The sequence below is a fragment of the Entelurus aequoreus genome, linkage group LG23 (assembly GCF_033978785.1).
Source record: "Entelurus aequoreus isolate RoL-2023_Sb linkage group LG23, RoL_Eaeq_v1.1, whole genome shotgun sequence".
In the NCBI taxonomy this organism is placed as follows: Eukaryota; Metazoa; Chordata; class Actinopteri; order Syngnathiformes; family Syngnathidae; genus Entelurus; species Entelurus aequoreus.
In genome coordinates this window covers 23917230-23944694 of record NC_084753.1, presented here as the reverse complement: position 1 = coordinate 23944694, position 27465 = coordinate 23917230, and the positions used below count along the sequence as shown (strand labels likewise).

The window sequence follows — 27465 nt, the reverse complement described above, 5'->3', positions numbered from 1 at the left end:
TTGCAAGCCTTAAACATAATTTGGATTTGAATAATATGTGGATAACATTCAAATTGCCCAACTCATTTTGTATCTGGTATGTATGAATGTTTTAATCAAAGTTGACTAATATAGCCCTTAATAACAAATGTCTCAAAGGGCTGCACAAGCCACAACGACAGACCCCACACTCGCAAGACTGATCTCAGGTCAGAATGTAGTTATTTCAAACCCCCCAATCAGAGCTTGAACAACTTCCAAAATCTATCATGTCTTTAATTTGTACCTGTTTTTTGAAAAATTATTGCTAATAAACAAGGACTGCTTTTTATGTAGGCATGAAAAAATGTTCTCTGCTTTCCTCACCCCACCATAAACTGAGTGTAAACATTAAACAGACAACCTTTATAGCTTTTCATTTCAGTTGCTGTATAAATTTGGAGAAAAGAACGCCCACTCTCTGCATTATGTACGCTATTAAAGAACTGTAAATGGATACATTCCGAACTTGATCGAAAAGACAAACTCAGAGGAAAACTAAAACTTGACCAAACTGTCAGGGACAATCCTGACAGTTCTGTGGTTACTTTTTGGTTGGCCAAAAATTGAATTGCGTACCCTGACGGCAAGTGTGGGAGGTTGCATTGCATTGCACTTTCAACTACAACAATGAATAGAGGAGTGTTATGTGTGTGTATATGTGTAAATAAATGAACACTGAAATTCAAGTATTTATTTTATTTATATATATATATATATATATATATATATATATATATATATATATATATATATATATATATATATATATATATATATATACATAGTAAAATACATATATATATATATATATATATATATATATATATATATATATATATATATATATATATATATAGCTAGAATTCACTGAAAGTCAAGTATTTAGTTTATTTATATATATATATATATATATACATATATATATATATATATATATATAAGAAATACTTGGATTTCAGTGAATTCTAGCTATAAATATACTCCTCCCCCTTAACCCCCCGCCCCCAAATCTCCCGAATTCGGAGGTCTCAAGGTACTACCACACCCCGAGTACATCTAAGAAGGACAGCTCCAGACTGGAAAAACTGACCAGGCAGGCCGGCTCTACGTTTGGAATAAAACTGGACTCACTGGTGACGGTGGCAGAGAAGAGGACTGTGGAAAAACTACTGAGCATCATGGATGATGCCAGTCACCCTCTGCATACCGTTATCAGTAGCCAGGGAGCCTGTTCAGTGCTAGACTGCTTTATCCCAAGTGTGGAACAAAGGCGTTTTTTAGATCAGACTGTTTTTTAGATCAGACTGTACAACTCCTCTCTGGGGGGAGGGGTGTACTAGGATGACAGGGGATGCTAAACAATAACTATACTGAAATAAACTGCAACAAAAAACAGTGCAATACATTTTCATAACATGGTCACTATTGCCTATATATTCTTATTGTTGCTTTTTATTTTTATTCTCATTGTAACATTTTCTATTTTATTTCCATTTATACTCCCATGAATTACTTTTTAAATTCGATCTCAATACTGTACACTGCTGCTGGAATTTAAATTCTGCTGAGGGAACTCTCCTGGCGGAATCAATAAAGTACTATCTAACCGTACAAAAACAAACAAGTAAAATATAAAGGAAACACTTAAATTATATTAATGAACTGAATAACCAAAAACAAGGTAGCAAAAATGGTTTGAATATAAATGTAGGGTAATCGCCAATACGCTGTTAAATGAATGCACACACACATACAATGACACGCATAGACAAATACACACATTAAAACACTTTTCGCCAAACAATGCGTTGATTTTGACGTAACAATCTTTTTTACCAAAAACTCTTCAGTTTGTCTCTATTAAAGCAAGCTCTAACAGACTGAACAACAACACACGACTTCAACTACTTGAATCTTAACCCCCCACACACCAGGACAACAATGCCAAATGAGGTATAAAGGATACAACATTAAATAGTAAGAGTATTTGAAAGTTTGACTCCTACCTTGTGTACTTTCCTGACTTACTCAAAGTTTTGTAACCAATCAGACATATCAAGCAGCTAAACTGCACCAAACATGGAGAAGTGTGGAGAGTTTTGCATATATTACCCATCATGCCCTATAATGGATTTATATATGTGTAATTTTATATTATATATGCATGTTTTATAATGTACACACAGTTCAATGAGCAGGATGTGTGTTATGTGCGATTTTATTTGTTGGTTATCGTTAATTTACACCATGAGTGGGGAAAAGATGTTTGGATTGGGTCATATATATTTATACTAGAAAGCAAACTTGTGGTTGTTAACTAGTGGTTCTGTTGATATCTGCATGAGAGCAGTGCAATTTGTCCACTTTTGCAGCAGTATGAATTTAGACAAATACACACCATGTGCCATTCTTGTTAAACTTGTGATGTCTCGTGAGCCGCATATCCATTAACTAATATTAACACAATGTTTATATGTACTCTTGGGAGCACCCTAATGGCCGCAGGGCCGTAAGCAGCCAGCTTTGATTTGGTCACAACTGTCCAAAGATGTTTTGCACCAATAAATTTAAGGATTTTTGCATATAATTATCGGACATTTTATTCATGATTCAAAAAGCATACATTCTTTGATGGTAAAATAATTATAAAACCAGTGTACTCATTGGTACATCTACAAAATGATTATGATTTGGTCAAATTTGTCTAAAGATGTATTGCACCATTAAAATTAAGGATTTTTGCATATAAATATCAGACATTTTATTAATGATACACAAACATGTTCTTTGGTGGTAAAAAAAAATAATTGTGAAAGGTAAACAAATTAAATACTCATTGGTACATTTCAAAGTTATTATGATTAAATTAAACATGTATTGCACCAATAAATGTAAGGGTTTTTGCATTTGATTAAAGGACAGTTTATTTTATCACACATTATTTGGTGTAAAAGGTATAAAAAATTCATTATGTAAAATTTTAACGGAAAAAGAACTTGGGAAAAACAAAACTGATTTCATAGGGTCCTATAAATTGTGTTTTTTAAGAGAGTGTTTTATGGGCAAAATAGTAAAATCCTCATCACTGCATTGTTAACCGCCTTGCGCTAGCGTTTTTTTTATGGTGTAGAACGCACAGAAAAGTTAAAGACGTTTTCTTGTCTCACATACGTAAGAATTGTGGATAATAGGAAATTCCACCAAAAAGGGCAGTTTTCTAAGATATTTTCCTGCATATGTGCACTTACCGCTGCTGTGTACACTCCATCGTAGACCTCACCAAAAAAACCCTCGCCGAGAATTTGTCCAAGTGTGATGTCACTGCGGTCTATTCCATACTTTACAGCTAGGGAAACATACATTTTGTTTTATACAGTCCGAACATGACATGCGTTAAACAAACCTGATCTTGGCCTTTCAGGAATCTCACAATAGATATCAGACCCTAAAAACAAAAGATTTGTCATAAAAGTGGAGATTTTGCATTTTGAAAAAATAAATCTTGCATAGTTAGGAAATGTACTGACCCGTACTGTGTCGTATTGTGTTAGTGTCTCTGCTACTCAGGAGAAAATACAAAATGTATTAAGGATGGCTTATCAGACAGACAAAAGTAAATTGAACAGCATCTCTTGATAATAACTTCATTTGTTTTATTTCATCAAACACATCAAGTTGCACTTGGGTAACACATGGCACACTGACAAAGCTTAACCTATTGTTACTATAACAACCTACAAGGTTAATACAGTTCGCTTCTTCTCCTCCATCTGCTTTCATTTGTATTTCAAGTTATTATTACATATATGTATTGTTGCATTTGAAACAATTGTATTGTTGATCTCCTCTCTGAGCTGCTACCTTATCATGGTAGAGGAGTTTGCGTGTCCCAATGATCCTAGTAGCTATGTTGTCCGGGGGCTTTATACCCCCTGGTAGGGTCTCCCAAGACAAACTGGTCCTATGTGAGGGATCAGACAAAGAGTAGCTTGAAAACCTCTATGAAAAGTACAAAGGACCCAGATTTCCCTCACCCAGACGCGGGTCACGGGGCCCCCCTCTGGAGTCAGACCCGGAGGTGGGGCACGATGGCAAGCGCCTGGTGGCCGGGCCTGTCCTCATGAGGCCCGGCCGCGTCCCCCTTCCAATGGGCTCACCACCCATAGCAGGGGGCCAAAGAGGTAGGGGGAAATGTGAGCTGGGCGGCAGCCGAAGGAAGGGCACTTGGCGGTCCGATCCTCGGCTACATAAGCCAGCTCTTGGGACGTGGAACGTCACCTCGCTGGGGGAGGAAGGAGCCTGAGCTAGTGTGCGAGGTGGAGAAGTTCCGGCTCAGACTCACTTCGACGCACAGCAAGGGCTCTGGAACCAGTTCTCTCGAGAGGGGCTGGACTCTCTTCCACTCTGGCGTTGCCAGCAGTGTGAGGCAACGGGTTGGGGTGGCAATTCTTGTTGCCCCCCGGCTCAAAGCCTGCACGTTGGGAGTTCAACCCAGTACGACGAGAGGGTAGCTTCCTTCCGCCTTCGGGTGGGGGGACGGGTCCTGACTTTTGTTTGCCCTTACGCGGCAAACGGCAGCTCAGAGTACCCACCCTTTTTGGATTCACTCGAAGGGAGTACTGGAGAGTGCTCCCCCGGGTGATTCCCTCGTTCTACTGGGGGACTTTAACGCTCATATTGGCAACGACAGTGAAACCTGGAGAGGCGTGATTGGGAAGAATGGCCGCCCGGATCTGAACCCGAGTGGTGTTTTGTTATTGGACTTTTGTGCTCGTCACAGATTGTCCATAACAAACACCATGTTCAAACATAAGGGTGTCCATATGTGCACTTGGCACCAGGACACCCTAGGCCGCAGTTCCATGATCGACTTTGTAGTTGTGTCAACGGATTTGCGGTCTCATGTTTTGGACACCCGGGTGAAGAGAGGGGCGGAGCTTTCAACCGATCACCACCTGGTGGTGAGTTGGCTACGATGGTGGGGGAGGATGCTGGACAGACCTGGCAGGCCCAAACGCATTGTGAGGATCTGCTGGGAACGCCTAGTAGAGTCTCCTGTCAGAGAGAGTTTCAATTCCCGCCTCCGGAAGAACTTTTAACATGTCACGAGGGAGGCACTGGACATTGAGTCCGAGTGGACCATGTTCCGTACCTCTATTGTCGAGGCGGCCGATTGGAGCTGTGGACGCAAGTTAGTTGGTGCCTGTCGTGGTGGTAATCCTAGAACCCGGTGGTGGACACCTGCGGTGAGGGATGCCATCAAGCTGAAGAAAGAGTCCTATCTGGTTCTTTTGGCTCATAGGACTCAGGAGGCAGCAGACAGGTACCGACAGGCCAAGAGGTGTGCGGCTTCAGCGGTCGCGGAGGCAAAAACTCGGACATGGGAGGAGTTCGGGGAAGCCATGGAAAACGACTTACAGACGGCTTCGAAGCGATTCTAGACCACCATCCGCCGCCTCAGGAAGGGGAAGCAGTGCACTGTCAACACCGTGTATGGTGGGGAAGGTGTTCTGCTGACCTCGACTGCGGATGTTGTGGATCGGTGGAGGGAATACTTCGAAGACCTCCTCAATCCTACCAACACGTCTTCCTATGAGGAAGCAGTGCCTGGGGCATCTGTGGTGGGCTCTCTTATTTCTGGGGCTGAGGTTGCCGAGGTAGTTAAAAAGCTCCTCGGTGGCAAGGCCACCCGGAGTTCCTTAAGGCTCTGGATGCTGTGGGGCTGTCTTGGTTGACAAGACTCTGCAACATCGCATGGACATCGGGGGCGGTACCTCTGGATTGGCAGACCGGGGTGGTGGTTCCTCGCTTTAAGAAGGGGAACCGGAGGGTGTGTTCCAACTATCGTGGGATCACACTCCTCAGCCTTCCCGGTAAGGTCTATTCAGGTGTACTGGAGAGGAGGCTACGCCGGATAGTCGAACCTCGAATTCAGAAGAACAGTGTAGTTTTCGTCCTGGTCGTGGAACTGTGGACCAGCTCTATACTCTCGGCAGGGTCCTTGTGTGTGCATGGGAATTTGCCCAACCAGTGTAAATGTGCTTTGTGGACTTGGAGAAGGCATTTGACCGTGTACTGTGGGGAGTGCTCAGAGAGTATGGGGTATCGGACTGTCTGATTGTGGCGGTCAGCTCCCTGTATGATCAGTGTCAGAGCTTGATCCGCATTGCCGGCAGAAAGTCGGACCTGTTTCCAGTGAGGGTTGGACTCCCCCAAGGCTGCCCTTTGTCACCGATTCTGTTCATAACTTTTATGGACAGAATTTCTAGGCGCAGTCAGGGCGTTGAGGGTATCTGGTTTGGTGGCTGCAGGATTAGGTCTCTGCTATTTGCAGATGATGTGGTGCTTATGGCTTTATCTGGCCAAGATCTTCGGCTCTCACTGGATCGGTTCGCAGCCGAGTGTGAAGCGACTGGAATGGGAATCAGCACCTCCAAGTCCGAGTCCATGGTTCTTGCCCGGAAAAGGGTGGAGTTCCATCTCCGGGTTGGGGAGGAGATCTTGCCCCAAGTGGAGGAGTTCAAGTACCTCAGAGTCTTATTCACGAGTGAGGGAAGGGTGGATCGTGAGATTGACAGGCGGATCGGTGCGGCGTCTTCAGTAACGTGGACGCTGTTTCGATCTGTTGTGAAGAAGGAGCTGAGCCGGAAGGCAAAGCTCTCAATTTACCGGTCGATCTACGTTCTCATCCTCACCCATGGTCATGAGCTTTGGGTTATAACCGAAAGGACAAGTACACGGGTACAAGCGGCCGAAATTAGCTTCCTCCGCCGGGTGGCGGGGCTCTCCCTGAGAGATAGGGTGAGAAGCCCTGTCGTCCGGGAGGAGCTCAAAGTAAAGCCGCTGCTCCTCCACATCGAGAGGAGCCAGATGAGGTGGTTCGGGCATCTTGTCAGGATGTCTCCCGGCTGGCCTGGGAACACCTCGGGATCCCCCGGGAGGAGCTGGACAAAGTGGCTAGGGAGAGGGAAGTCTGGGCTTCCCTGCTTAGGCTGCTGCCCCCGCGACCCGACCTCGGATAAGCGTAAGAAGATGGAGGGATGGATTGTTGATAGAGGAAAATTAATTATTATTCATCATCAATAGTGCTATTTATATTGGTATCAGTATTGCTGCATTTGTAGTGTAATAATGTTCATTGTCATTACTATGTTAATATTCATTTCATTAACTGCTTTATTGCTATCACTTTTACCATCATATTTGTACATATCCTAGTCGCTGATGCTGTACTGTTGTTTTTGTTGTTTGTTGTCTTATCCTCCTCTTGTCCCCGCTATTGCCCCCCCCCCCCTCTTTCTATCCCCCTTCTGCACCAAAAAATAATATAAATTCATTTAATAAAGTCAAATACAAATAAGGCAAGAAAATAAGTATCCCGCACTTCTCTTTTGTAAAGTAAATTTGTACAGCCGATATGGGCATCTAAATCAACAATATGATTTGCCTGAGAAGCTGGACAGGACAAAAAAAACGAACAATGGACTTACCCTGTCGGAATCTCAGGGAGGGAACTGTGTGTGCTGGAATCTAATATTTCACAACTTGTATTAACCAAATGTTGAGTGAGAAGTTGATGAATTCTAACTTTGGTACTCACCGTGATTTTGTCTGTAAATGATAGAATCATCCGAGTGGTTTTCCATACGCCAATACCCGTCAATAAGGTCCATCATGTTCTCAGCCATGGGGACGGTGGCCACATTGATGGACAGACGCTGTCAAGAAACATGACGCAGTTAGTGCAAACCCGGTGTAAGAAGCCATGTTTTGTCTTGGTTTCTACTGACTTGTCTGCCCTCTACTTCAAGGTTTATGAGAGCCTTTCCGTCGCCCTGAGATAAACACTGTATTTTCTTTATCTGCTTGAAGTCAGCCAAAAAGACAGGCTGAGGTGTCAGAAAAAGAACAATGTTAGCGTTGGCTATTGATTGTTGGCTAATCTCACGCTCACCGCTGAATTCTTCTGTGTGCGTTGGCGTATTCCCCTCCCGCCAATTACCAGCTCGACAGCAATACTCCAGCCTTGCTGTAATGAGTTTTCAATTTGACTGCGGACAACCGTCGGCAGACAACTTGATTTGCGTTGCTATACTCACAACTAGTTCGCACGGGATGACTTCCTCATCGTAACTGACAAACTCTTTGAGTGTTTCGAAGAACTTTACCATGCAGTCGTCCTCCTTGAGTGTCGCAAACTGCTGGAACGTTTGCTGAATCTGCTTGCGTAGTTGCTTTGACTGAACATCAGAAAACGTTAATTACGGCCCAGTGAAGCACAGTTGACGCATATTTACCTTCATGCTGTTAATCAACTCCTGAGGAAAGAAAAGGTCCAAGCCAACTTCTTTTCTTCATGTGTGCAGCAAAAATAGATAAACAAACAGTCAGAAATATTTTTGTTCCCATAGACATATACTGTACATCAGGCCTGGGCAATTATTTTGCCTAGGGGGGCCAAATTTTGCGGAAAAAAAATGTGTCTGGGGGCCGGTATATCTATTTTTACGAACACTAATACAAAACCCCACAATGTCTGCTTGAAAGCTAAAAACGTTATGACAGACCACCTTAAAAAAATTGAATTTTAATTTTTTTTTACTGAATGAGACGCCCAGAATGCACATGAAAATAAAGAATGTGTGATTTACATTATTAAGTATGAACGATAAAACACTGAATATCAACATGAATGCCACACCCCCTCTAGTTTACAATCAAGCGAAACGCAACAAACACAGCGAAATATGAACGTGAAGGGTAAAAAAACAAAACACCTACGATCTGATATATCACTAAGCTATAAACGTTCTTGTAAAAATGTCCTTCCGCGTCTGTCCCTGACACCCGCATTTCAGTCTGGCCGCTCTGGAAACACTCTGTGGAAACGTTACCCACCCACACTGCTTGGTGCCTCGTCTGAACTGCTGTGACGTACTGTACATTACCATAGTAATTAGTATATCATTCAAAAGCGCATATTCCAACCATTGAAACACTTTGTATAGTTCAAGACTTACAGTAATTTGAAAACATCACTGCACATCATAATGGCAGCTACAGTTTCAATCTTAAAGATGTAAAAACATTTGGGAATGTCAGGCGGGCCAGATTGATAAGTTTAACGGGCCGCATGCGGCCCCTGGGCCTTAATTTTCCCCGGTATGCTGTACATGCTCAAATAAACTGGACACAAGGCAACAATTGAAGAGAAATAAACTTTTCATTTTTACCCTAAATAATAATTTGGTGGCATGAAAAAAGTGCGATGAAAATTAATTAGCACTCATCAGTGATTTGGGTTAAATAATCGATTTGGTTGATATCTTTTCACTTGTAGCATAATCAATTCACAAGGTATTTACAGCGCATCCAGAAAGTATTCACGGTGCTTAACTTTTTCCACATTTTGTTAAGTTACAGCCGTATTCCAAAATGGAATAACAACATTGTTGTCCTCAAAATTCTATACCCCATAATGACTGGCATTTTTTTTTTTTTTTTTTAGAAAGTTTTGAAAATTAATTTAAAAAATAAAATAAAGGAAATCACATTTACATTAATACTCAGTCTTTGCGCATTACTTTGTTGCACATCCATAGAGAAAGGATGGACAACTCAGTTTAACCTCCTAAATCAGGTGTCCAAACCTTGGATGTATCAGATCCTTCAAATTGGCCCGCCGTGTGGGATGTTTTCATATTCAAACTAAATATCCAGTAGCCTGACAGGTGGCAGATTGTCACCATCTTGAGGATAATGTGAGAAACTTGGGTCATGGTGTACTTTTATGTCATCATAATCACACCATTCCGTTATATGACCCAATCCAGACAACCTTTTCTAGTCATGGTGCAGAAAAAAAAAATCAACCAGCACAAAATGTCAACCCGCATGGTCACACAACAACCTGCTCACTGAACTTTGTGGATATTATAAAAAAAAACACCTTTACAAAAAATGCAAACTTACACCCATTTAAAATCCATTGTAAGGCATGATAGGAAAAATACCAAACACTCTCTCCACACTTATTTATGTTTGACATTTAGCTGCTTGATATTTCTGATTGATTACACAGCTTTAAAAAAGTCGTTGAAGGAGTTCAACTTTCACATACTCTTAAAATTCGGATTCAGTGGAAATCTGGGGTTACAATTTTCCAGTTGTTGCTGCTAAAAAACATCCCCACAGCATGATGCTGCTACCGCCATGCTTCACTGTATGTATGGTATTGGCCTGGTGATGAGCGACACCTGGTTTCTTCCAAACATGAAGCCTGGCATTCACACCAAAGAGTTCAATCTTTGTCTCATCAGATCAGATAATTTTGTTTCTCATGGTCTGAGTCTTTCAGGTGCATGTTGGCAATTTTTTACCAAGTAATGGCTCCCATCCAGACACTTTATTTTGCAGGTCTGACTGGTGGATTGCTGCAGAGAGAAATGCTGAAATGCTGTAGCTTTGACAGAGTGACCATCGGGTTCTTGGTCACCTCCCAGACTAGGGCCCTTCAATCAAAGTTTACTTATATAGCCCTTAATCACAAATGTCTCAGCTCAGGTACTACATCAGGGCAAGAAAAAACTAAACCCAATGGGAAAGACGAGAAACCTTGGAAGGGACGGCAGATGTGGGGACCCCCCCGGGTGACCGATGCAATGTATGTCGAGTGGATACAGTTAATGTGAGAGTCCAGTCAAAACACTCAGATTGAAAAGGTGTCTTAAATGTTGTGATTTGGCGCCAACTTTGACAAGTTTGCTCACTGCAGGTGCTGCGAGTTTACGTCAACAGAATTTATTTTCGTTTAGTGCTTTGAACTAGAACTACAAGTGCGTTTCTACTTGTATGGTTTCGTCATTCATCACTCCAAGTAACGTTTGTAAGTTTTACAATACTACTAACACGATTCATACTTACTAAACCATTCCATGTTTGATAGTAGGCACAAGCACTTTAAGAAAAAAGTGATATAATGCCTTTTATACTGTATTTTGTGTTGTATGTATTGTATGTGATTGTAGGTCTATAGATGTTAGTCTGCAAAAAAGTTTTGATGATGATGCTTTCAAACCCAAAGTAGAGGGACATTCTGTCTTCTAGCCGTTCATAGTTTCTACTCATATGGATTCTGTATTCAACACTCAAAGCAACATTTGTAAGTTTTAAAATGTAAGTAAAACAATTCTTCCTCACTTAACCGCCCCACGCGTGATGTCTGTAGGAGTGTTTTCATGCATTTGTACGTGCTATCGCACTGTACTCAAACTAGCATCATTAGCATAAGCTAATATGCTAACACGTTTACGAGTGACAGTTAGTATTAACTTACAATGGCATTATTTTTGAGTGTGAATGTTGTCTGTCTATCTGTGTTGGCCCTGTGATGATGTGGCGACTTGTCCAGGGTGTACCCCGGCTCCCGCCCGAATGCAGCTGAGATAGGCTCCAGCACACCCCGCAACCCCGAAAGGGACAAGCGGTAGAAAATGGATGGATGGCATTATTTTTGTATTGTTTCAGTCTCACAAATTCCTCAGTAAATTCACCAAGATGTCAACGTGGAGATTGGAGAGCTAGTCTCCGCAGCTAGTGGGTCCACGACGAGGACTTCTGTTTTAATATTCCGTTTTACGGCCTTGTTACAGGCACCGTTCTCCCCGATCGTTCAGTTTAGACGGCTGGCCAACTTTAGGAAGAGTCCTGGTGATTTAGAACTTCTTCCGTTTACAGATGATGGAGGCCACTGTGCTCATTGACACCTTCAAGGCAGCAGATATTTATAGGTACCCCTCTCCAGTTTTCCCCTTAAAACAAACCTGTTTTAGAGGTCTACAGACAATTCCTTCGACTTCATTTTTGCTCTGCCAAAGCAGACAGGTGTGTGGCTTTCAAATTATGTCCAACCAACAAAATGTATTACAGGTAGACTCCAATTAAGCTGTAGGAACATCTTAGGTGTGATCAGTTGAAACATGATGCCGCTGAGCTCACTTTGGCGCTTTATGGCAAAGGCTTTAAATACTTATTTTACATTTGATTTAATTTATTATTTTTATGAATTTGCAAACATTTCTTAATTTTTTTTTCACATTGTCCCTTTGCGGTTTTGTGTGTAGGATTTTTAGGACAAAAATTAATTTATTTCATTTTGGAATATGGCTGTAACATAACAAAATGTGGGAAAAGTGAAGCGCTCTGAATACTTTCAGGATTTACTGTAAATGGATTATTTCTCCACTCTCCGGTGGTCTTGTGCATGCAGCGGCAGCGTCATGCTGACTATGCTAACATTCGCTGCCAAAAAGAAGCCGTCCAGGGCAGAACAAAAGCAATAGAGGGACTTACTAACATTACATCATCACCTGATTCTCTGCGAATTATGAAGATACAAACAGAAAGAGATGCCATCGCAATTTATGTTAGCATCTGATGGCTTCGTAATACCACACTACCTTATTATGCAACGTGAGCATCTGATTGAAACTGGTATTATCATTGTCTTGTAAGACTACAACTGAAGAAAGAATGGCCGGTACTTTTGTTTACATATTTGTCTCCCACACGAAGCAGTGTCAAGGGCACCAGAAAAACCAAGTGCACACTTCAGGCCTCCAGAATAAAGTTGCTGTGCATTAGATCCTGTCTGACTGCGCTAACAAAGTAAGAGTCCCCCAAAAATAGATTACATATTTACTCTTATTAAATTGCAACTCTTTGCACTTCTATTGGGAATTCCTTTGTTGAGACTAGTGTTGTCCCGGTGCCAATATATTGGTTCCGGTACCAAAATTATTTTGATACTTTTCTAAATAAAGAGGACCACAAAAAATTGCATTATTGGCTTTATTTTAACAAAACAATCTTACAGTACATTAAATATGTTTTTTATTGCAATTGTGTCCTTAAATAAAATAGTGAACATACAAGACAACTTGTCTTTTATTAGTAAGTAAGCAAACAAAGGCTCCTAATTTAGTCTGCTGACATATGCAGTAACATATTGTATCATTTTCCATTATATTATTTGCCCAAATTTTTAAGGACAAGTCGTAGAAAATGAAATATTAATCTACTTGTTCATTTACTGTTAATATCTGCTTACTTTCTCTTTTAACATGTTCTATCTACACTTCTGTTAAAATGTAATAATCACTTATTCTTCTGTTTGATACTTTACATTAGTTTTGGATACCACAAATTTGGGTATCAATCCGATACCAAGTCGTTACGGGATCATGCATTGGTCATATTCAAAGTCCTCATGTGTCCAGGGACATATTTACTGAATTTAGAAACATAATATACATTTTTTTTTAAACGAAAGAAGATGTTGTGATGTCAAAAAATAGATGTAATCATAGTAGTATCGACTAGATACGCTACTGTACTTGGTATCATTACAGTGGATGTTAGGTGTAGATCCATCAATGGCGTTTGTTTACATTTTGACGACGGTGAGCTACAGTGTGTAGTGAAACATGTCTAGCTATTCCTCATCCAGCAGGGATTATACTTGTAAGAAACTTACTTTGTCGCCATGGAGGTGAGGATTAGGGATTTAGAAGTAGCTAAAACACTGCCGACTTTAGCCGCAAGCTAGCTAGCCATGCCATAAAGCACTTCTTCCGGTGGGCGTTTCAGTGTTATAAGTTCCCCTTTATCTTTAGTTTTTAAACCAAAATGCATCAGTTCTCCCTTTTCTGTCTACACACTGTCTACTTTTAAGTACTCCGTGATTGTGCGCTCCCTTAACATGCTCCTCTGCTCGTAAATCATCAATGCCACGACGTGATGACGACGGGGGCGCAGACCTTTAAACCAGGAAATTATTTTGACTCGGGGGGCCAAATTTACAAGGGAAAAAATGTGTCTGGGGGCCTGTATATCTATTTTTAGGAACACTAATAAAAAAAATCTGTCTGATTAAATGCTAAAAACGTTATGACATACTGCCTTAAAATACAGAATGGAATTACATTTTTTTTTACTGAATGAGACACCCAGAATGTACATGAAGAAAAAATGTGGGATTTACAATATTAACTATGAACGATAAAACACTGAATATTAACATATGAATGTCACACCCCCTCTAGATCGACATTTTACAATAAGCAAAACGCAACAAAAATGCATTAAACAGCCAAATATGAACGCGAAGGGTAAAAAAACCCAAAAAAAACACCTAAAATCTGATATATCTAATACATCACTAATCTTTAGAACTGTTGTAAAAATCTCCTTCCGCGTCTGTCCCTGACACCCGCATTTCAGGCTGGCCGCTCTGGAAACACTGGAAATACTCCCCACTCACACTGCTTGGTGCCTCAAGTGAGCTGCTGTGACTTAGATTACCATAGTAAATAGTATATCATACAAAAGCGCAGATTCCAACCATTGAAACGGTTTGTAGTTCAAGACTTACGGTTACCGTATTTTTCGGACTATAAGTCGCAGTTTTTTTCATAGTTTGGCCAGGGGGCGCGACTTATACTCAGGAGCGACTTATGTGTGAAATTATTAACACATTACCGTAAAATATCAAATAATATTATTTAGCTCATTCATGAAGAGACTAGACGTATAAGATTTCATCGGATTTAGCAATTAGGAGTGACAGATTGTTTGGTAAATGTATAGCAATATGTTATATTATATATGTTATATGTTATAGTTATTTGAATGACTCTTGCCATAATATGTTACGTTAACATACCAGGCACGTTCTCGGTTGGTTATTTATGCGTCATATAAAGTACACTTATTCAGCCTGTTGTTCACTATTCTTTATTTATTTTAAATTACCTTTCAAATGTTTATTCTTGGTGTTGGGTTTTATCAAATAAATTTCCCCCAAAAATGCGACTTATACTGCAGTGCGACTTATATATGTATTTTTCCTTCTTTATTATGCATTTTCGGCATGTGCGACTTATACTCCGGTGCGACTTATACTCCGAAAAATACGGCACTTGAAAACATCACTGCACATCATAATGGCAGCTACAGTTTCCATCTTAAAGATCTAAAAAAAATTGGGAATGTCCGGCGGGCCAGATTGAAAAGCTTAACGGGCACCATGCGGCCCCCGGGCCTTCATTTGCCCAGGTCTGCTTTAAACTTTCCAAAGTTTTTTATGATGTAGAAAAAAACCTCAAACAGATTTGAGCCATTTTCAGTAGTTAAGTGGAGATCAAATCGAACCACGATTAAACAGTTCATAACCTTATTAATCAAAATCTAATAGATTTGGGAAACTTGCCATCGTAACCAGCCCTAATAAGAGACCTCTGCTTGTGTAGACCATGCATCCACCAATTAATTGAAAATAGGTGTTAATTGAACCTTTTTAAGAGTACAAACTTACTCAAGCAGCTCAAAGTTTGACTTCTTCTCCAGACCCTTTGCATTCATGTCTTTGTAGAATCTCCTGGGAGAAGATAAAAGTAAATAATTCAAGGTATGACTGTTGCACCCCCAGTAGACCATCTTGTGTCCAACTCACCTGATCTCCAAGCAACCTAGTTGAAGCGCCATCCCACTGCTGACCGTACTGGCATGATACTGCATGTAGTCGCTCCGCACCTGCCAATAAAATTCAAGAAAATACCTCAGACCCATTTTTCCACAGTCCCACAATGAAATCTACACGTTTTGTTACCTGCTGATAGAAATACACTAGCGTAGATCGGTCGTCTTTGAACTTTTCCAGGAAGTTCACAGGAATGTATCTGATACGAAGGTCATACCTGAAAATCAAATATCATTACCCATTTTGACAGTAACTCAGAATAGAAGGCCCAAGTCAACCAATTGATTTTTGTTTGAGGTTTGTCCCAAAACTCCATACGTTTACCTCCACTCGGCTTCCACGTGATGGCTCTCGTAACGCTGCTCCACCTCGCCGACGGACAGGTTGGGATGAAGCCAGTGAAGTTCCTCTGACTTGAGATGTTTGAGCATGAGGCCGAAGCATCCTTCGTGTTCAATATTTGGCCCGAGTCGCCCGCTGATTAATATTGAATGGATAATTGACTGTGGGACGAGACAAAGAATGTTTTTTGCCACGTCATGGGTGGTCTATACAGCTGCAATGGCCAAGTGGTTAAGGCATGCAATTTTAAATCCTTATTGCAGCATTTACCCCTCATGATATTGAAGTGAATTAATTAACTCATATGTTTTGCATATGGTGAATGATTATATTCATCTTGGAGAAAGCAAACCACCAAGTTGAATTACCGTAAATAGTGTTATTTCAGTTTGAGCACATAAGATAAGCCTCCTCCTCCTCCTCCTCCTCCTCATCCTCACGCTCACCCGGATTTGCCAGGAGCTGTCACATTTGACCAGCTTGAAGTTCTTGCCCAGGTTATTGTTGGTGCAGAAGCACACTTTGAGGATCTTAATAGGCCCTCCCTCCCAAGTGAACTGTGCCTCTTGACTGGAATTGGTGCCGCTCGGTCTCGTACTGGGCACTTTCCAGGACAGGGTGTCTCCGGACATCACCTCGTACATGGTCAGGGTTGGATGGGCCTCATATCATCTTTGGAAAAAAAGAAATCCTGTAAATGCAGTAGTTCTTTGAATCAAACTTTTTTTTACGGGGCAAAAAAATCATGTTTGAATTGCTAGTTGGTAGATGCGCTTGTTGTTAGTTTTGTGTTAAGCTATGCTAAAGGGTTCAGTTCAGTTTGTTTCGAACATGCATACGATACAATGTAATGCATCACATATTTCCAGTCGTTTCATTACAGCACGTCCGAAAAGGAGTAGGAAGAAGCCGAGCTTATTCAATCCTACCCCTTTTCATAACATAGCAACTTCATCCCATTTCCTTGTTCTCTGTAACAGAACGGTGAATAAATATATAAATATACCATAGTAGGTAAACAAATAATTATCTAAAAAACAAACAAAAAAAAGGGTTCAAGATGTTCATCATATTTACTGTTCTGTGTACTTTGTGAACACTTGTAGTTTGAGCAGTCTCTTAAACTGAATCATAGTGGTGCTTTGTTTGATTTATTTGGTTAATCAATTTCATAATTGAATTCCACATACGGACATGCTAAATGCTTTAAGTGTTGTACGCGCATACAAATGTTTTACATTAGATTTTCCTCTAAGGTTATATTTATCCTCTTTAGTTGAGAAGAATTGTTGTACATTCTTGGGTAGCAGGTTATAGTTTGCTTTGTACAAAATGTTAACTGTTTGCAAATTCACCAAATGTACTGTAATACTGGTAAATTCCAGCAAGAGATATATATTTGAGACAATACTCTCTTTGTAGCGACTTTATCACTAATCTCATTAGTTTATGTTGTTCAGTTATGTTAGCGACTTAGCACAGCAGCTAGCATTAGCTCCTCTCTGCTGTCAGGTGTGTGAAATGTTGGAAAGGCTCCGAAGCATTGGGAAGGCTATGCGAAACGAAACTAAAACTGACAGGTGCGAAACAAAACGGAATGCTGGAATATAGCAAACACTCATGGCTGGAGGAGAGAGCGCCCACATGAAGAATATCCATTCCAAACAAAGTGCCGCCAAAAAGAATGGCGGCTCAGACTCAACTTAAATAGTCTTAATCACCCATATGAAGGCATGTGTAAAGTAGTTGTGAAAAAAACACTAACACAACAGAAAGTGTCACTAAAATAAAAGCGCAGAACAGGAACAAGCACCAAACACAGAATAATCTTATTTTCAGTTTTACGGCAGCTGGCATCCATCTGTGTTGCATTACTGCCATCTTCAGTTTCATTTTATAATTAAATTACAATATCTCCTTTTTTTTTTATTTTTACAATCTCTCCTTGAGTCCAGTATTGTTCAAAAAATCCCTTAATATTTCCCTTCCATTTTCAGTGTCCGCAAGATTTATCATGCTCTTCAGCGTCAAACACAGAAGAACACCAACAAAACCCAACATAAAGGCACGCAAAAACCTGTCACGGCTGGTTACACCAGTGCGAGTTTATTAAAATTATCAAATTTTTTGTTTCAACTCACACAGTTTTTAAATTAAATTAAATGTTTCTTGTGCAGCTGTACCTGCCCCGATTTCTGCTATGCATATAAAAACAAAATCAGCACCTTGTAAAAAATAATGATAATAAAATCTGACTTATTTTATCTTTGTGGAAAATATTGGACACAATGTGTTGTCAAGCTTATGAGATGCAATGCAAGTGTAAGCCACTGTGACACTATTGTTCATTTTTTTAATGTTTTTATTTTACTTTTTATAAATGGCTGTGATGATAATGTATATGAGGGATTTATAATCACTGCTATGATGGAATTCTTATTAATATTGATACTGTTGTTGATATTATTCATTTTTGTTTGACTACTTTTGGATTGTTTTGTGTCATGTTTGTGTGTCCTCTCAATTGCTCTGTTTGCCAATTTCGGGTGACTTTAATCATGTTTCTCTGGACTCTATTTTACCCACTTTCCATCAATATGTACACTGTGCAACACGGGAAAATAAAACTCTGGACCTACTGTATGCTAATTCAAAAGATGCATAAAGAGCCACTGCCCTGCCCCCCATGGGATGGTCTGATCACAATCTGGTGCTTTTAACACCTCATTACGTTCCTGCTGTGAGGAGGCAACCCATCTCAACTAAATCAGTGCAAATGAGAAGTATTGAGGCAGGCATAGCCTTACAAGACTGCTTTGAGACTACAGACTGGGAAGTACTCTGTAAGCCTCACGGGACAGATATCAACAAAATCACAGACTGCATCACTAACTATATAAATTTCTGTGAGGACTCCATCATCCCGACAAAAACTGTCCACTGTTACCCAAATAAATAGCCCTGGATCACCAGCCAGCTAAAGGTGCTGCTAAATAAAAAGAAGCGAGCCTTCAGATCCGGTGATCGGGACGAGTTGAAGAGGATTCAGTGGCAGCTCAAAGTTAATCTTCAAGAAGGGAAAGATGCCTATAGAAGGAAGCTTGAAGCTAAACTCCAACAAAACAACACTTGTGAGGTTTGGAAGGGTATGAAGGCCATCACAGGCTTCAACAATAAAGCCAAACTGCTGGATGGGGGTGCAGATAGAGCCAACGAGCTGAATTTGTTTTTCAACAGATTTAGCAACGCACCCCTTACTGGCCCTCCCCCCACTACTCCTGTTCTCACACCTCCACCTCCCCCTCCTTCTCTTTTACCTGACACAGCCGTTTTTTTCCTGTCTCCTTTCCTGTTCACCCTGTACACCTCAGACTTCCAGTATAGTTCCAGGTCCTGCCACCTGCAGAAATACTCTGACGACTCTGCTGTGGTCGGGTGTATCGGAGAGGGACGGGAATTGGAGTACAGGACACTGATCGCTGACTTTGTGGAGTGGTCTCAGGCGAACCATCTGGTCCTTAATGTGGACAAGACCAAGGAGCTGGTCATCGACTTCAGGAAGAGAGTGACCCCGGTGGAGCCCATCAAGATCCAGGGCCGGGAGGTGGCAGTAGTGGAGCAGTACAAGTACCTGGGAGTCCACTTGAACAGCAGACTGGACTAGAAGGACAACTGCAAAGCTGTTTACAAGAAGGGCATGAGCAGACTCTTTTTCCTGAGGAAGCTTAGGTCATTCAATGTGTGCAGCAAGCTGTTGGAGATATTTTATCAGTCTGTTGTGGCCAGTGCACTGTACTTTGCAGTGGTTTGTTGGGGGAGCAGCACCAGCAAAAGGGACTCAAACCGGATTGATAATCTGATCCGGAAAGCCGGCCAAACTATTGGCACGCAATTGGAGGCGTTTGTGTCAGTGAGGGACAGGAGGTCACTGGACAAACTGCTGGCCATCATAGACAATCCTGCCCATCCACTCCACCTGACAATTAAGGGACAGCGGAGTTCATACTCCAACAGGCTCCTTCAACTTCCTTCCCGCACTGTGCGATTCAAGAACTCCTTCATTCCACACTCCATCCAGCTGTATAATCATTCGCCATACAGCAATAGATGACATCTGCCTATTACCTGACACCTGACATGTTAGCTACTTCTCTTTGTTTATAATGTCTATTTTCTATTTCCTGCTGGACCTATTCTCTATTTTATGCTGCTGCTGTCATATAGACTGTATATACTGTAATATTGTACATGGTAATTGGTTTATATTGTATATATGTTATAGACATAGTATAATATATCTGTATACAAATTACTCTGTAACATATTATGTATATATTCGTATATATGTTAGATTTTTTTTTTTGGCTATATTAGTCTATTTATACCTGCATTGTCCTTTCCATCATTGTAACTGAGCTACTGTGTTGAACAATTTCCCTTGTGGATCATTAAAGTTTGTCTAAGTCTAAGTCTAAGTCTTGATTGCTATTCTGAATGTTGCTGGGCTGGGTTTGGTTTTGGAATTGGAGTTGTATTATTATGGTATCATTGTGTATTATTTTTTTGGACTGATTAATTTAAAAAAAAATAAAGAAGAAAAAAATAAAATAAATGCATCAGATAAATCATCCATTTTCTGTGGTGCATTCTTAGCAGCAGAATAACAGTGGGTGCTATACGGACACTGCTTTCTCTAATCGGGCTTTTATCTCGTTGGACAAAGCAGGCACTACGGTATCGTGAAGGAATCTTGTAACTGGACTCAAGTGTCCGCAGCAAACCCGACATTTTCCACAACAGAAAAGGGTCGCATGTCGACAGCAATAAAAGTACCAATCGCTTGATCGATTTATTTTGCCCTCTTTGAATGTGCTCATGGCTCTCTAAATTCCCCGGGTAAATTTTGTAGTCTGTGTGTTGTCGCTCTTTGTTTTTGTTTCGTTCCACCTATTTCCGCGTAGGGGTGATGTTGGCATACATGTGTTGTCATGTTTGTAGTATTTTCACTGTTGTAGTTTATCGTTGTGTGACACTTGCAACATATTTGTGTCCACTACACGCTTGCCATCATGGTCATACTTAACATGAAAACTTCAATCTCAGGGGTATTTGAGGCATTAGCAATAATGCAACGAGCTGTAGAAGCTACAGAAGTTGCACGCAAAGCCTTCCGTCTCAGCAGCTTGTCTTGGTCTGAATGAATGTGGGTGGCGCAGCTTAGTGGATCTGCGCTCGACTGTAACTACGACTGTAACAACTGGGAGATCCACTGAGCTTTCAGCACAGAGCGTATCGTCAGAAGTTGATAAACCGAACTGAGACCATTGTATCGAATGGTTAAATATGAGTACGAATATATTGTTGCACCCTACTATAAACCTAACGATAATGAACAAAATTAACGAAAACTGCTCTGACATAGTAATGGCTAATTACTTTATAAGAATAAGCAACACATTACGTTACTACTTACAACAAAAATATTGTGAGTACTCTCAACACTGGTTATCAAGCCATAAAACACTTAGGCAACCTTAAGCTCTTTGAATTTTTTTTTAAAGATACCGGTATATATTGTATATCGCCATTTGGCCTGAAAATACAGGGATATACCAAATTTTTCTGAACATAGGGTAGAGAAAAAGAAGAAGCTTATCGACTACGGCGTCGGTACGGACTACAATTGCGGACGCGCGCACATTTTCAGGACTTATGCAGATCCCAAATACACATCAGCAGGTACCAGAAAGTAAGAAAAGTTGGTTTTGCATAATATTGCGAAACAAAACGCCAGGTAATACGTTGGCTAATAGGTGTCATTTTGCGGGTCCTTATACACGGCCCATAATAATACTTGTATGTTTAATGCGCCAACAATCCATCAAGCTGTGCGGCTTCATAGCTTACCAAAGTCGTACTAAAAAAATTTGACAGCTTTTTGAGTGCCGTGTGTAATGTTCTATATTCTCAATGGAACATTTAAAGTTTTGGTGTTGTTTACTGCCATCATATTGCAGTCTACACGTAACTCTTATGTATGACTGCCATCTACTGGTCACACTTATCATTACACCATGGACCAAATAAAATTGCTTCGAGGCCAGTAAGCACAACCAAAATGATGCCGTACATTAGGCACATCGGGTTATAAGGCGCACGGGAAATTTTTGAGAAAATGAAAGGATTGATAGGCTTTATAGTCCGAAAAATACAGTAAGTTTTTGTCCATATCGCCTAGCCCTAATATTGACACTTCTACAAAAGGTAGATACAGTGTTGAAACAGTAACTTACCAAAGGGTCAAACAATATTTTCTTCAACTCTTAAGTTTATTGAGAAGCATTACATTCTGAGTTTACGCGTATATTTAATGACGTATTACTGTGCGATGTGTCATAGTTTTACGTGGACTTGGGCTTCCAGGTAAGAACGGAAAAGAAGACAGGAGGACCAATGTGTCTAAATCAACTTGAAATTATGGGATGTCTTTGTTGTAACCGAGTCAATCAAACATTGAATATGTAGTGTAAAAACAAAACTGGATAATAACTTACATACTTATGTCAGAATGTTCTCATTTTGTCATGAGCGTGTCCGCAAAAGGGGCGGGCTTACCAGCAAATGCCTAACAACAAACATGGATTTACTGCTTATAAAAAATATTATTTTCTCATGGAAATACAGTTACAGTTCAAAAATGCAGGAAATGTGAATGTAGAGTAATTTAATGATAGGTTCTCACTTCTCACTGTAAAGCGCTTTGAGTGTTTTTATGAATCAAATCCATTATCATGATTATTACATGCACGTACATATACAGTATGCTGCATTACTACTTTATTTTAATGGTGTAGGCACTGCTTCGCAAATATTTTCTGTTACGACCCCCTGGGTATAAGAAAATATTTAGCGCCCCCCCTCTCCACCATGACTTTATATAGTATAATTTGTCTATACATTTATTTATTTTTTTAACTATACCTCTGCATAACATTGTAAGCTTATTAACATTAAAGGAAAGAACATACCTGTCTTTCCTCGTCTCCCAGCGTGGTTACAGTAAAGCCAAGTGCTACATACCCGTCATCCTATTCTGGTATGGCAAAAACAGCATGTTCACCGTAGTCACATGCACCCCCCCTGGCATTGCACCGCGCCCCCCAGGCCTGCCTCACTATTTAAGAAGGACTAGTGTAGTGGACCATTTTTGTTGTATTCTTTCAAATTAAGGAGAACCACGGCACACCAATGTGCTGTGATAGAAATGTGCGCCATGGGAATTTTTTCCTAATTCATCTAAATGGATTCGCAAAAAATAAGTTCATATGCTCTTTATCTATATTGTCCATTGTCCATTGGAAAAAACATTCCTCATCCGTTAACTTTTTTGTTTTGGGTCTGCAAACATCCATCCATCCATCCATTTTCTACCGCTTGTCCCTTTTGGGGTCGCGGGGGGTGCTGGAGCCTATCTCAGCTGCATTTGGGCGGAAGGCAGGGTACACCCTGGACAAGTCGCCACCTCATCGCAGGGCCAGGTCTGCAAAAAAATGAGTTGTCGTTTAAATTTTTTAGTTTTGGTTTTATATTGAGAAATGAATGACCAAATGATACACACATTTTTAAAGCTTGAACAACTGGACTCTTCTGAAACGTCTTCAACAAACAAGAAGAGTTCAGTTGCCTCCAATTCAACCTTTGTGGATGGTATAAATCTTCTTTCACACAAATAAAACAGGCAAAAAAAAAGTGTCCCTTATTTGTTTAAGTGAGTTGGCAACCCATTTACAAGATGGACCCTAATACTCATGTAACTGTTTTAGGGCTTTTTTTCTACCTGCAAAAATACTATAGACAGGTAATTTTTTACAGTCAGTCTGTGAATTATGCAGCATGTTATGTAGTCATTTTTACAATGCTAGTCGATGGAACATGTGGCTGTGGAATAATGTTACTCGGTTGCTTCCAGAGTGCTGTCGTGTCTCTGTTTGCTCCTGCTTGCTTGATGCTTTATTCACTTTTAAATCATTCTACAAGTCTTGGATACGTTTATTCCTTTTTCTGTTAAATGAACCAATTATTTTAATGATTTGTATTCATTTTGTTATGCTTTTTACAATCAATCTGACAAGTCAGCAACAACAACCCTGTCAACCTGACTTAAGGTGTGTCTCAAACAATGGCTTCCTTTAAAAGCTGTTGGATATATCAACAATAAATTTGTGTGCGGTTGGTTGATAGGGGGAAGACTCATACATTATGGCATACGGACACAGTTTGTTGATGATCTGTTGAACTCATATACATCAAGTGTTGTAAATGTTTTGGACACCATTGCTACTATCAAAGTTTAAAATGGTTAAAAGTAGGCAAAAGGTGCCATGTCAGTCTTGGCACAGAAAAGGGAGTGCCACAGAGCCAAAAGGAAATGGTGAAAATAAAAACTCCAAGCTCATTATGTGACTTATAAAGAAGATATAAATGTGTTCAACCAGACTTTGCATAGAACAAGGGAAAAATATTTTCCAGAAATCCTCACAAACTGTAGTAACAACTTGTGTCCAGTTTGAATCTGTAAACAGATTAACAAACCCTCCACTTCCACTAGAACTCATTTCCACATCAAAGTGCAATGAGTTAACAATATAGTTCATAATAAAAATTCAAGGCATTACCAATGTAATAATTCCTGGAAAACAAATAGCTACTCTGCAGCCAGTTAGTCAAGTAGAGCTGGCACATTTCAATCCTATTACTGACAAAACAGTTGAAGAAATCCTCCACAGTCTGAGGCCATCAACATGCTGCCTCAATGGGTTACCCACTAGGTTTCTAAAATCTGTGCTGAGCAGTTTATTACCACAATTCGTTCAACTATGTTAACATCTCACTTCAGACTGGAACATTTCTAAAAGCTTTAAAAACTGCTGTCATTAACCCCCTCCGTAGAAGAGTAGTCTTAATGCCATGGCACTGAAGAACTATCTGCCCAGATCAAACCGGCCATTTTTGGGCAAAGTCCTACAAAAAGTTGTATACCAACAACTTAGTGACTTTCTCCTGTTTAACAATTTGTTGGATATTTTCCAATCAGGCTTTAGGCCCTACAACAGCACTGAAAATGCGCTGATCAAGGTGACAAATGATATGCCCCTGAACATGGATGCAGTAAAAGTCTCAGTCTTGGTTCTGCTGGACCTGAGCACTGCCTTTGACACAGTTGACCATACTTTCTTAATACAGTTGTTAGAAAACTCAGGGCTTGATTTTGGGACCGCTGTTGTTCCACTTGCACTTGCTGCCACTAGGTCAGCTAATATGCAGCTTCAATGCATCCTACCACAACTATGGAGATGACACTCAGGTCTATGGGTCACCGACGGCAGGTGAACGTCGGCCTGTTGATTTACCTTGTCACTGCATTGTGCGTATGGATGCAAAACAATTTTCTTCAGCTAAACTCAGACAAAACTGATTTCATTGTCTGTGGCCCACAGAAGCATAACAAAACTATTATTAGTCCTCTTGAGACCATCTCACTGAAACTTAATATTCAGGTTAAAAATCTAGGGGTAGTACTGGATTTAGACTTGAACTTTAGCAACAACATTAAGTCAATAAAATCAGCAGCTTTTTACCACCTGAAAAAACATTGCCAAAATCAGAGGACTAATGTCTAAATCAGACTTAGAAAAACTATTCCATTCCTTTGTCTCCAGCTGGTTAGACTACTGTAATGGCCTTCTTACTGGGCTCTCTAAAAGAACTGTAAAGCAGCTACAGTACATCCAGAATGCTGCTGCTCGAGTCCTGACTAGAACCAGAAAATAGGACCATATTAGTCCAGTGCTTAGGTGACTGCACTGGCTTCCTGTTTCTCAGAGAATAGACTTTAAAACAGTGTGCCAAAGTACATCTCTGACATGTTAGCGAGCTCTGAGAACCTCAGGGAGTGATCTCCTGCTGGTGCTCAGAGTCCGGACTAAACATGGTTTCAGTTTTATGCTCCTAAAATCTGGAATAGTCTTCTTGAAGATGTGAGACAGGGCTCAATGTTGGCAATGTTCAAATCCAGCCTTCGAACACTTTCATCTAATTGTGAATATGACAACTGAAAGTATTTTATCTACAGCATTTGATTGTTTTCAATTAATAATTAATGTTTTTGTATGATGATCATATTTTCTGATTTTAATTTTAATTATTTTTCCTTCTTTTAATTTTCTGTAAAGCACTTTGAATTGCCCTGTGTACGAATTGTGCTCCATAAACAAAACGGTCCTGCCTGTTACTGAAATGCGTTGTCGTTGCTTCTTGGCTATTTTTATGTTCTACGTGCGAAAAGATCATGAAAAAGTTCATGTTTTATAGCTCTTCTATGAATTTAGCTTCAATTTAGCATGGTAATTAGTCATGTTTTTCAGCGCTATTCAGTTGACAAGCCAGTTATGTTGTTTTTTAGCTGTCAGCATGTGGAAATGGAATACAAAATTACATCTTTTACAGTAATGTAATTTTTTGGATTTTTTAGCTGTCATGCTGATTAACCGTGGATCCAAGCTGCATGCTACCATTATACACCTAATTACGGGACCTATTATGCAAAACCAAGTTTTCTTACCAATTGGTATCTGTTTTTGTGTATTTGGTATCTGCATAAGTCCCTTTTTTTTTTAAATCAAACCATGCAACCAGGCATGGCATGTAATTTTACCCCAATTGTGGCGTTTTCCCCAATTGTGACATACCAGAACATCTTCGTATATGGTATATGGTATATGGTATACATCAGCAATGGTAATGCCTTAAGTCTGCATATTAATTTCCTACCGAATTGAAGAGGGAAGGTTTCCAAAAGTGCACAAAAATCCAGGGCACTTGTGGTGAAGCCTTATTTTCGAGGGTAATTGCCAATACGCTGTTATATGGATGCATGCATACACACACACCAGTGGCGGGCCGTGCGTTTCCCACCTAGGCCTTCAGTGATATCCGACTTAAATGATTACCTCTCAAAATACCATCATTTATGTCAACACATGACCATTGCTGGAAAAATACTATACAGGAACACATTTACGCACTACTGGGCATTGAACCACCTCAACAGTATACAAAACGGGTTATTTTCTGGCGCATTTAAAAATCTACTAAAACATGTCAGCAAATACAACATATTCTATGTGGTACTGTCAAAATAAAAATTGCAAAAAATATTTTAAAAGTGAAAAAATAAAATATTTTAACTCACTATTCGACGCCGTATAAGCCAGTGGTACCCCTCGTTGTCGGTTGTTTCGAGTGAAACCATTTGATCACTAGAACAGCTGAGCTAGCTTGCGGGGTTGGCCAACATCGTCTCACAAGATGTAGTTTCTCTTTAACTATCCATCTTGATTATGGCCTTTTAAATATATTGTAGCGTTTGATGGGTTAATAAAGGTCTTTGGTTAAAGATGTCAAGATTAGATTTCACTCTGTCCGATCATTGCCATTTTTTATGATCCTATTAATTTTGAACACACATGTGAATAAAGTGCATACTTAGTCAACAACCATACATG

The 27465-nt window shown here is 40.2% G+C and overlaps 1 protein-coding gene across 10 annotated transcripts in view; it reads right to left on the bottom strand.

Moving 5' to 3' along the window:
- ptk2bb (protein tyrosine kinase 2 beta, b) overlaps positions 1 to 27465 on the bottom strand; it is a 119598-nt gene that overhangs the window by 47213 nt on the left and 44920 nt on the right. For 6 of the 10 annotated variants that reach the window (XM_062034307.1, XM_062034303.1, XM_062034302.1 and 3 more), the window contains 14 exons: positions 16348 to 16573; positions 15884 to 16062; positions 15689 to 15776; positions 15533 to 15612; positions 15395 to 15457; positions 8319 to 8373; positions 8121 to 8261; positions 7976 to 8050; positions 7812 to 7910; positions 7622 to 7739; positions 7512 to 7551; positions 3549 to 3580; positions 3425 to 3466; positions 3270 to 3367 (listed from right to left, as the gene is read on the bottom strand). In XM_062034307.1, the coding sequence (XP_061890291.1) occupies positions 3270 to 3367; positions 3425 to 3466; positions 3549 to 3580; positions 7512 to 7551; positions 7622 to 7739; positions 7812 to 7910; positions 7976 to 8050; positions 8121 to 8261; positions 8319 to 8373; positions 15395 to 15457; positions 15533 to 15612; positions 15689 to 15776; positions 15884 to 16062; positions 16348 to 16545 (1308 nt within the window). In that variant the 5' untranslated portion in view covers positions 16546 to 16573. Of the gene's footprint in view, positions 1 to 3269; positions 3368 to 3424; positions 3467 to 3548; positions 3581 to 7511; positions 7552 to 7621; positions 7740 to 7811; positions 7911 to 7975; positions 8051 to 8120; positions 8262 to 8318; positions 8374 to 15394; positions 15458 to 15532; positions 15613 to 15688; positions 15777 to 15883; positions 16063 to 16347; positions 16593 to 23332; positions 23442 to 27465 lie in introns of all 10 variants that reach the window. The other 4 variants (XM_062034308.1, XM_062034306.1, XM_062034311.1 and 1 more) reach the window with 2 other exon arrangements.